The sequence below is a fragment of the Narcine bancroftii genome, chromosome 10 (assembly GCF_036971445.1).
Source record: "Narcine bancroftii isolate sNarBan1 chromosome 10, sNarBan1.hap1, whole genome shotgun sequence".
NCBI classification, from domain to species: Eukaryota; Metazoa; Chordata; class Chondrichthyes; order Torpediniformes; family Narcinidae; genus Narcine; species Narcine bancroftii.
This window is the reverse complement of record NC_091478.1, coordinates 103,786,390-103,798,511: the sequence shown is the minus strand read 5'-3', so window position 1 is coordinate 103,798,511 and position 12,122 is coordinate 103,786,390. Positions and strand designations below refer to the sequence as shown.

General features: G+C 44.0%; 1 protein-coding gene across 1 annotated transcript in view; it reads right to left on the bottom strand.

The window, feature by feature from the left end:
• Window positions 1-12,122, bottom strand: part of gse1b (Gse1 coiled-coil protein b) — a 622,818-nt gene that overhangs the window by 93,745 nt on the left and 516,951 nt on the right. The window contains exon 3 of the mRNA XM_069902129.1: window positions 2,172-2,390. Coding sequence (XP_069758230.1) covers window positions 2,172-2,390 — 219 coding nt within the window. The remainder of the gene's footprint in view (window positions 1-2,171; window positions 2,391-12,122) is intronic.

The window sequence follows — 12,122 nt, the reverse complement described above, 5'->3', positions numbered from 1 at the left end:
AAACTATTTACACACTCTTCTTCAAAAGAGAGACTTAGACAGGCATCTGGATGCAATAGAGGGTTATGGATGTGAGGCAGGGATAGTTTAGATTGTTGAGTAGATTATATAGGTCAGCAGAGCATCGTGGGCCAAAGGGCCTGTACTGTGCTGGAATATTCAATGTTCTAAAATAATGCTCTGGAAACCACTGAGCCTACTTGACCTGGTTTAATGTGAAAGAGGGTAGATCCAATGGCCCAACACACTCCTCATCCCTCAGTAGAGTGTTATCCAATGATTCTATGTCAAAATCTCTGGAGATTGACATGACCTGCATCCTTTCAAATATAGGATACTGCCACGCTTGAGGTTTCCCGTAAAGGCAAACAATGGCTCCTTGAGTCAGATACCAATTCAGTCTGTAACCAGGGGAAACCAGATTCTTGGAGAAAGAGTGAGCTTGGAGGGGGCGGGGGAGAGCAGAAATTGGGGGAAGGAGAGTTTGGGAAGAGAATTTTTAAAAAATAACAGGAAAGGAAAATCTCACAGTTCTCAGACAGCTGCTCGATGTCCTGCCTCTCATCCCAACTGTGTAGAAGCAATGCTGGAAATGCAATACTGAGCAACATTATCCTGGTCCTGAAACATCACAAAGCCTTGGGACAGATGAAATATCAATGAAGCATATCAGAATGTAAACTATATCGAAAGGGGCAATTCAAACAAGCTCTTAGGGTACAATAAATGATATGCCATTTGGATTACTTAGGATGAATTGAATTTCAAACAGTGCCCTGAAGATACAAGTGTTTTGGAAGATGTTTCGGTAATAGAATTTACATCTGTCTGTTGCAAATGAGGTAACTCATATCCATGAGCAGCAAGCTGCAGAGGGCTTTTGACTCAATCCTGGCTCAGGAGAACAAGAGTGCTTGGTGTCTGATGTATTCTGTGAACGTGAAGCAGAGGACTGGGGTGGTACGGTTAGTGTAGTGTAGTGGTTACAGCACCAGTAACCGGGGTTTGAATCCAGTGTTGTCTGTCAGGAGTTTGTACGTTCTGCCCGTTTCCTCCCACCCTTCAAAAAAATGTACAAGATTGCACGTCAATTGGGTGTAATTAGGGGGCACAGGCTCGAGGGCCCGTAGGGCCAGTTACCACGCCGCATGACTAAATTTAAAATAAATCCCACAGCTTCTGAGCTCTGGCTGCCCTGGGAAACACCCAGAAGTTGGCTCCGATTCCCTGTCTCGAGTTTTCAGTAAGAGAGACCTTTCGTAGTGTTCTATGGTTTTCTGATGCCCAAGTTAAGGTCAAACTCTGCTGCTTGCATGTGATAAATATCCCTCTGTTCCAAGCAATATTCACATATATATCTCGAAGCCTCTTGGACACTGTGCTTCCATCATTACTCCTGGCAGCCCATCCCAGACGGTGAATAAAGTTGTTCTGCACAGTTCCCTTAAATTTTCCCCAACCTCCTAAATGCAGGTCTTCTAATACGTGACATTTTTAACCTGAGAAAAAGGTTCTGTCTACATTATCCACACCTCTCGTATTTTTATAAACTTCCATGAGGTATCTCTTCAGCATCTGACGCTCCAAAACCTCCCCTTCCAGCTCATACCCTCCAATCCAGGCAGCATTTTGGTAGATCTCTTCTGTACCACATCCAAAGTCTCCACATCCTTCCTGTAAAGGAAGGACCAGGATTCCATACCATTGATTGGTGAAGGCCATCTCGTGAGCTTGGATCTCTTCTCACCCAAACCCACAGCCCCACACTCTGCGCTCAACAGCTGATGCTGCCAGGACAGGCCTTTTATTGCAGGTGGTACTATCATCAGCGATGACACTTGGGGACATCACCATTTGGCTGATTGTTGCAATGACGACAGACAAGATTAGGGGCATGGAAAACAGGCATTAGACATCCAGTGGGGATGATTTAGATGAGTCTCTGCACTGGGCCACCCGTATCAACATCAGAAGGGAAATTGGGGACATGTCCCGCATCTTGTTTTACACAACTTGAAGAACTAATCGTTCTGCAAGACTATTCAAGTCACACGCATAGCTTGTCTCTGAAAACTTGTCCTGAGCTTCACCAAAGAGTTATTTTTTCTTGAAATATTAAAAACCAAATTCAAATGTACAACGACGCCAGCGGCTTCCACGCTCTCACTCACCTCTGGGCTCTTCCGCTTGTTTGGCGAGTTTACGGAGGGCTGCTGCGAAGCTGGCAGAGTGCGCTGATGGTACGGGCAAGGTGCTGTTAGCTGCCGGGCTGCCATTGGGCACCATGGAGCCATTGAGGGAGGAAGGGTTGAGGGGGCTTACGGTGGCTGTCGTCCGAGTCGCAGTCGAGATCATTCCTAGTGAAGGTGACTTTGGCTCATGGCTCATGCCTAGAGGTCAAGGGAATATAAGGGGGAGGGGAGTGGGAGGAGAAAAAGGAGAGAAGATTTAGATTAAAAAAAATACTAAATCCCCCTTCCTCAGCTCTTTGAAGCACATGGTGTCGTGTGTTTTTTTTTTAAGACGTAAGCACGGTGTTAGGCCCTCCAGCCCATGAGCCCGTGCCGCCCACAAACACACCAATTAATCTGTAATGTTTTGAAGTGTGGGAGGAAACCGGAGCCCTCGGAGGAAACCCACACAGTCACGGGAAGAATGTGGAACTCCTGACAGACAGCACCGGATTCGAACCTGGGCCGCTGGCGTTATAATAGCATTGCTCTAACCACTACTCTAACTGTGCCATTCTCCATTCTTTAAGTCACAATGAGTTGTGATTTATTCTTTATATTTCATAACTAAACCTCTACTTTATGAGGAAACATTATTGAATTAAATAGATAAATTCTGAATGAATCTGGCATAGGTCATATATCACACATATTATTTCCCCTTCATTCACTGGATGGGGTCACCATACACGGCCCACCACTGTCCATCCTTGAAGTTCTTGCCTTGTTGGGTCATTACACAGGGTGCCAAAGGCTCAGGCTTGTTGCTGTAGTCCCAAGTCAAGAAAAAGAAAATAGGCCAGATCGGGGAATGGTAACATTTATTTTCTTAACCAACAGGGCTGGTGCCAGGAAAATGCAATGAGCATGGCTTGGCAACTTGGTCAACACACTTGAGATGGGATGAAGGGCTTGTTCTGTGCTGTATGAGGTTATGCATCCAATTGCAATTCAATAACTTAGTTATCATTATTGACAGCAACTTTTTACTTACTGATTTATTTATTGCATTCCCAAGCTGTGTTGCTGTAATTTGAACTCAAGACCAGGCCCCTGGTTTGCTTGTCTTGTAAGCAATGTGCCACGGTCTCTGTGCGTGTCCCTTTACATCAAGAAGGAGGCCATTTGTCCTTTTGATTCTGTGCGGACTCCTGGTACATCAAATCTCATCGCTCCTTTTCTCTCATGTAAAACATGTGTTTGCAAACACACATGCACATAGACACTGAGGTAGCCCCTCTGATGTAGGATGGCTTGCTTCCAATCCTTGGCATTGCTGAGGCCCACAGATGGATCAGAAGCTGATTCAAGAGGTGGGGTGGTGGGTGGATGGGCAGTTTGGGAGATGGTGTTCTTTGTTCATTGCTAACATTGAGCCTCCCAACCAAAAGACTCAAGATTCTTCATTGTGTTGCCAGCACTGGAGTCTGCTGTGGTAGCATACATCTCCATAGTACCCAGGAAATCAGGATTCCCACATTTTTTGCATGGTCTAATAGTACCTGCTTCCACCATCACCTCTGGAGTTTGTTCCAGATATTCACCACCCTCTGTATGAAAAGCATATATCTCAGACCTCCTTTAAATTTCTCCTCTCTCACCTGAATCTCTGTCATCTAGTTCCAGACTCTCCTGGGGGAAAACAAAGGTTCTTAATATTGATCTTATCTGTTTGTAAACCTCTTTGTAGCCACACTTTAACTCTTGTGTTGCAGTGAGAATAAACCCAGTCTTGCTCATCTCTCCTGATGTCTAATGCTTGTGTGTATGCATGGACTGAAATGCACAGGCTTGCATGCATACAAATATTCTGTATCTACAGACTCGCATACAAACACAGACAAAGCATTCAAGTGCCTCTGCACGGGTGTAGATCTGCACCCCCTACAGCATACATACATGCGTACAGCTTCTGATGCACACACAAACATAAAACAACACAAACTCAACAGCCTTTAATGTGCACCAAGCATGAGCACACACAAACACGAATGCCCAACAAACATGAATAAACACACATGTGCGCACACACACACACTCACACACTGTCAAGCTGGAGAAACAAATTTATTGAGCAGGTTTACAAGACCATCAATTTTGGTATCTGACCCTCAATGTCCTCTCATTGAAAAAACACACATCAAACATGATAACAATTACACTTTCCCATGAACCCAGAACAAGAGACTGTTGGCACCAGATCAGAAATAGCTGTCTGTGGAAGGACACATCCAAAGGAGCCTTTGCCCTCTGCCCACCTTATGGACGATATATCACAGGCAGAGATGGTGGAAAGATGTTACACAGGCTTCAGCTCCTCATTCAACCTACACGCAATACATTAACCTCTGTAAATCATCGACTGATAGGAATTCTTGCTTCTTTCTTGTTAAAGAGTCAAACAACATGGAATCAGGCCATTTGGCCCTCACTGTGTGTGCTGGCCAGTGATTAATCCACTGCCTAGCACTTGGTTCCGCTGCTTTCTCTGCCTCGGCAATTTAGATGCTCATCATGACCTTTCTTAAAGGTTACCAACACCTCTGCTTCCATTTCTCTTGCAGACAGTGCATTCCAGGAACTGCATGCTCTCTGGGGAGGGGTTTAAAGGAGATGTTCGGGGCAAGTTTTTTTTTAAAAGAATAGTGGGTGACTGGAACAGGCTGACAGGTTTAGTGGTAGAAGCAGGTATGATCATGGCATTCCAGATAAACATATGAATATGCAGGGAATTGAGAGATATGTATTATTTTCTTTTATAAAATAGCTTATTTAAAAAAAAATTATTTACAGCATATTGAAACCATGCTGCCCAATTACACCCAAGTTAAACTACAATCCTGTACAATTTTGGAACGTGGGAGGAAACCGGAGCACCCGAGAAAAACCCATGAGGACACAGGGAGAAACTCCTCACAAACTCCTCACAGACAGCGGCAGATTGGAGCCCGGGCTCCTGGCGCTGTAATAGCATTGCACTAACTGCTTCGCTAATCGGGCCGCCCAGATACAACGAGTAAGAATTTCGGTGCAAATGATGGATATGACGATAGTCATGATCATTTGCAAGCAGCAGAATTGTCGATTAATCTGTGCATTGTGTTCAGGACTGAAATCATGAGCTGAAGGACATGTTCCAGTAGTGTATTTTTTTTGGAGATGCAACATGATAATAGTCCCTTCTGGCCCACGAGCCTGTACTGCCCAAATACAACCATGTGGCCAATAACCCACTAACCCCATACGTCTTTGAAACGTGGAAAAAAACTGGAGCACCCAGAGGAAGGCAACACAGACACGGTGAGAAAGAACAAACTGCTTACGGACAGTGCCAGATTCAAACCCAGGTCATTGTGCTAATTGTGGCATACAGCCCTGTGTTTTACAGATTCCAACTGATGAATGACTTCTTGAATTGCAATCATATAATATGGCAGCCAATTTGTAGAAATACCTGTCCTCCAGGAAAACAGCTGCAAAAGTGATCATTCACCTCTCTTTGGGCAAAATGAAGCTGGTGGACATGGACTTAATATCAGCAAAGCAGCGTGGCTGGTGGAGTAGAGCTTAATAACAACATACAATTAGCAAGAGGAGATGAATTGTGCGAGAGTTGTGCACTCTTAGCTGGCAGAGATGGGTTTTACAAGAGTGATGGAGGAAGGGAATCCAGGGGCCAGAAAATTCACCCCCTGAGGCTCTCAAACAGAAATGTTACATTTCGCCCAATGCAAATACAAGGTGAGAAATCATACTTTGTTAGCAGGCACAAACCAGCCTCACAACCACACGTGGGAGAGGGATGCATAACATGTTGTTGATAATCATACAACCTTTTAAAGATGGTGATGATAAAAATCTTCAAGCCCTCTGAATGACCACCCTCCACTACACATCAATAGTGGAGAGCACCAAGTTCCTTGGAGACCACTTAGCAAGTGGACCTATCGTGGATACACATCTCCTCACTTGTCAGGAAGGTGCCACAGCAACTGCACTTCCTGAGAAAACTGAAGGAGGCAAGGCTATCGGCCACCATCACATCAACCTTCTGGAGGAGCTCCGTCGTGAGCATCCTGGCCAGCTGCATCAGAGTGTGCTGCAGAGAAATGGATTGGAGGTCAAACCACAGGACCATAAGAGTGGCAGAGAGGATCACTGGACACGCCTACCCCCACCATCGATGTGATACTCTGGGTTTGTTGTCTGAAGAAGGCGCAAAAAAAATCAATGAGGACCCCCACCATCCTGCACCCAGCAGCTTCCAGCTGCTCCCATCGGGGAACAGATACAGGAGGATCAGAGCCAGCGCCACCAGGCTGAGATACAGCTTCTTCCCACGGGCAGTGAGAAGGCTGAGCGACCAAAGGAACTGCTCACACTAACCCACCAAGACTCTCATATTTACAAAACAATAGCTATTTATTTTTATATATGTATATTTGTCTGGATGTGTGTAATGTCTGCATGTTTTGCACTGAGGACCGGAAAAACACTGTTTTGTTGGGCAATCGGAGGACAATAAGCTTAAACTTGATACTATGTTACTGGGTGGAATAGAGTACATGGCCCTACACCGATGGTGATGGATTCAACATTAAAACAGCCATCTTTAAGCTATATTCCCTCAGACACTAAAGCACTGGCACCACTTTACAGTAAAATGGTGGTTCAAGCAAGAAGGGGGAAACATCAGTCACTTTTAATGAGGCTCCACCATATCCTCTCAGCAATAGAATGGGCTTCTTGCGCCTGATACCAATTTGTGGTGTATCAGCAACTGGGAATGCTATTACTTTGCTCTCTGCATTTGACTGATAAGGTGTGCTTGTGTGCTTGGTCTGTCAGGAGAGCAGGGGGTTTGGTACCCAGCAGCAAGAACTGGAGCACTGAGATTCAATTCACTGAGACCCAATTCAGAGACCAAGAGAGCCCCACTGGCCCCGTGAGAGCAGAATGAACCCTGCTCCTCCCTGGGCCGCTCACATCCAACCTCCCTGCACTTCGTGCTCCTCAGTGGCTCTCCTCATTTTACTTCATCAACACCCCACCTCCATATTAGTGCACACTAATCACAGATTCACTGCTTCCTGCCACTTCCTAATTACAAAACCCCAGTCCCCAGCAGACTTCTGATTTCAAACCGCATTCTGCGATCACCGTGCACTGTAATTATAAACTAATAGTTTGCATGAATTTTTTTTGCTCGATCCACGCAGAACCCCTCCTGGATAATTATACCCCGGAGCGCCAGGCTGGCAGGTCTCTGACTTAATCGCAGGCACACATTTGTGTCCTGCACTTCATAATAATCTCTCTTGACAATTTTCATTACAATTGGAAAAATGTTGAACAAATAAACAGTATTATTTAGCTGCCTCCTTCATCTCAGATAATGTGCTGTTCCCCTGAAGGCCGGTGCTCTGCATATTAACAGTCATAGGCCACTCTATGTGCCAAGCACATGATCTCATATGACATTCAGCTGATCTCTCCAGTCAAATTCTTAGGTTGATTATGATAAAACCATTATGGCTTTACTCCCTTTTATGTCCTGCTGTGGAATCACCAAATTCTTCTCCTTGCCTTGTCCAAAGCTTTGGAGTTTGCTCAGAGAGCCTTACGCCCACTTTTGATAGGCGGTTGGGAGATGGTTCGGCCTCATCAACTCAGAACTGAAAAGAGTAAGGCTTTTATTCAGGGAACGTCTTTCATAGAGTAGGCCTTTCGGCCCGCGATGTTCTGCCAACTTAGGCAGACCTACACCACAACAATCTAATCCTTCCCTACCTCACACTCATATCCTGCTATTTTTCTTGGATTTGTTGACCAAATCAAGAGTCTTTGCATTTCCCAATTGTACGAGCCTCCACCATCATCTCTGGCACCCATAGCTCTCTGACTAAAAAAATGTATCTCTGGCAACTCTGAACTTTCTTCCACTCACCTCAAACACATCTCCTCTGATATTTGTTATTATTGTCCCAGGCTGTCCACCCTATCTCTGCCCCTCACAGTCTTATTAAGTCACCTTTTATTGCTCCAAAGATAAAAGCCCTAGCTCTGTCAATCTTGCTTCATATGACAAGTTTTCTAATCCAGACAACCATCCTGGTAAATTTCCTCTGCATCCTCTCCACAGCATCAACAACCTTCCTGTCACGACGTGACCAGAACTGAACGTAGTACTCCAAATGTGGCCTAACCAGAGTTTTATCGAGGTTCAGTATTACTTCTTGACTCTTGAACTCAACGCCCCCCCACCCCCGACCAACTAATGAAGGCCAACTAATCACCCTATCAACCTTAGCAACCTTGAGAATCTCAACCACAGATCTCTCTGTTCCCCCACACTGTCAAGTATCCCACCATTGTGACTTCCCAAAAAAATTTAAAAGTCATTGATATTAATTTGGACCAGGAACAGATGATGTGCAGCTAATTTGCTCACAGCAAGTTTTCAGTATGAAAAATAACTGGCTAGTTGCCTGAATGATGCGGATTCCTGAATAGGCTTTTTACCGTGACTCTGGGTGTTAACCCTGGACTCCAGGCCAACATTTACTGCTCAATCTACCCCCAAAAGAACAAATTACTGGGTCATTCTCATGATGTTCTTTGTGGGCACTTATGTGCAGACTGTTGGACAGCAACACCATACTCTCCTACTTCATGAAAATTTCATTAGCTGTTGACAAATGGAAAAATGATGAACGATCATGGTTAGCACGACGTTGTTACAGCGCCAGCGATCGAGACCGAGGTATGAATCCCATAAGGAGTTTCTTTTTAATGTTCTCCCTGTGTCTGCATGGGTTTTCCCCGGGGACTCCGGTTTCCTCCCACCATTAAAAACATACCGGGCGTTGTAGGTCAATTGGGTATAATGGGCAGCACGGGCTTGTGGGCCGAAAGGGCCCGGACCATGCTGTATGTCTCTGATTGTGACAGGCAGTAAATAAATGCAGGTCTTCCTTCTTTGTTTTAGCTCATAAAATGTGCTACCAGCCATCAACCTCAAGCTTCCTCTAAAATACTGCCCAGGTCAACTATTCCGTGTTCCATATTACAATCACACTGAACTAAGTGTTTCTACTTACTTCTAACTGGATTTATCGATTTATTATTTATATTCCTTTGACTTGATCTGTGCCACTTGGAGAAGTCATCTACTCTGCTTGATCCATTTACAATATAAAGGGCCTCAATGAGGTCATTCCAAGGCGACCTCTTGTCTACAGAGTACAGATCCAGACTATTCAGTTTCCTGAAGGTCAAGCTCTCAGTTCTGTTTTGTATATCCTATGCTCTACAGGGGTTAGAAAAATGAGCAGTAATTTCTTTGAGATACAAGAATTTGAGGGGACTTGGCAAAATACTGTAAAACACATGTTGTTCAGAATTCAGGCAAGCAGCCACAAGCAACTGTCAAATAAAAATCACAGAAAATAAATAGGAAAAAACTACAGAAGTTTAAAATTGGCATGCCTCACCATCAGTTGGCCAATCATGCAATCCACAATCTCAAGCAACCGAAAAATTCATTTATCCGGTATCTACCAATCCCCATAGTGACGGATATCAGGGGTTTTACTGTAGTTGTACAAGGCCCCAAGCCTTCCTCTGAGGATGAGGGTTCCAGTTCTGCTGAGTTGCAATCAGTCCAGCCTGTGTGGTCCAACCTCCCACAGAAATGGTCTATTTCCCCAGAAATCTAGAGCTCTCTCTCTTGCACTATCTCTCCATCCACACACCAACCTGTCTACACTGGCATGTGGCACAGGGAGTAATCTGGAGATTACTTGTTTTAACATCTTGCTTCATAATCTCTTTAAAATCTCTCTCTAGAATTTTTTTTGTATCTTTGTCAGTGGACTTCAATATCTGTTGGCTCGCTTTCTCCCTCCAGAATTCTCAGCAACAACTCACCAATATCCTTAAACCTGGTGCCAAGGGGGCAACGTACCATCCAAGAAATCTTGTGTAACTACTAAAATGTTTGTCTGCACTCCTATTAAAGAATCTAGTTGTCTCTTGATTGCTTTCCTCCCACCCATCAGTCCATCATTTCCTCTCCCTGCTCACTAAATGCTCAGTTTTAAACCAAAATGATCGTCATGCTTTGTCATTTTTGCAAAATATATCAATGAATCACTTTTGCATGTTCCAAAGATCATCAGCTAATTTCCTCTCACCAAATGAAATGAGATAATCACCAGAGAACTCAATTTTAATTTAGAGATGCAGCTTGATTACAGGCCCTGCTGGCCCATGAAACAGTGCTTGTATAATTTTTTCACTAATACTAAATCAAAGATAAATATTGGCTGGACACGGAGTATATCTCAGTGTAGAATAAATCAGGTGATATTTTATGCCAACATAGGAGAACATAGAGATAATCATCTGAACCTTTACCAGTGCACCACTCCTTGATCACTGCACTGGAACTTCAGCCAAGGAAGTTGTGTGCTCAAACTTCTGGAGTGGAATTTAATTCGAGAATTTCTGAATCAGGGGGTGAGAGTGCAACAGCTGATGGGTGACAAGAAAACTGCAATGCCATTTAATTACCCGTTAGATCCTCTGAGGGCTATTTTACGTCCTTCCCAGACAGGTAGAGATACAAGTGGGCTGAATGATCTTCTTGCTTTCCATTGATCCTTTGAGTGTTTGACCTGTAATTCTACCTGATGCCTATCCCCATCTCCAAAGAAACTGCTATCAGCAAACACTTATTACAAATTGGTCAGTGATCAAGAATTCCATGGTTAAAAGATATGTCTTTACCCCCATGAGGAACTGGGAACTCCATCCCATTGTCTGTACCAATCATGAATCCCTTTCGAAATCTAGCAACCATTCTGATGTAGCATGAAAGGTCGAAAATGTTAATGGAGGGCCGCTTGCCAGCTGTAGGATGATTGAATGATCTCACAGATCCCAATTCTAGGAGCATGCTATCATTCACATAATGGTCTCAGTTTGCTGCTAATTTATTTTTATAGCAATATCATGTTCAGCCTTCCTTGGCAATTGTGTACTCGGTGATTGTAATATTTGCAGAAAGATATTGGTGTACTCAAACAAGCCAAGCATTACGAAGTGTGAATGCACTGTTTGGCTCGAGGCATACTCAGTGTTCTTTGATACCACTTCGATGTCTTCTCAACTGGAGCCGAACCTGTTCCCTGAGCTTTACCAGTCAATCATCGTGCAATTCAGAGAGGGAAGAAAAGCAAGGATTTTGAAGGAAGAAAATCACATCCTTAAGATGCAGTGGGAGGATTTGGTTCCTGTGACAACTCTCCAATTGTTTTCAGTCGCAACGCAACCACCACCACTGCCCACCCAAAATGTCATTATCATTTGAATGGTGCCTTTGCCAGGTTGAGTTTGATTGGCTTCACCCAGGTGCCTGCTGAAGCCATGTTTTCTCTGGTCAAAGCTGCCGGGTTTGAAGAATGACTGTGTCCGCAATGGAAGTAGTCAAGTATGTTCTCATGTGATGGTTCTTTCTGTTTTTTTGAAGACTTTATTTAAAATTTTATAACATGAATACAATAGAGAATTACATTTAAAGAAAAAAAAATTAAAATGGTATGATTACAATATTACATCAGAAAAGTACACAAAATAACCCCGTGATGGTTCTTTCTCAATTGCTTCACTACCATGCCCTGCATCTCATTCCTTTGTAGCTGAATGAAGAGGGAATGTGACAGGCATTTCAATAAAGCACATCAGAGTTCAGCCAGGCATCCACAAATGCCCGCGAACATGTATTGGCCAACAAGATTTTTGTATCTCTGCTGGTAGCTTTCACCAATCAGGTAAACATCTTCCCAAACAGATTCTCTCCAATCCAATATACTTTGCTCCTTAAAGCTC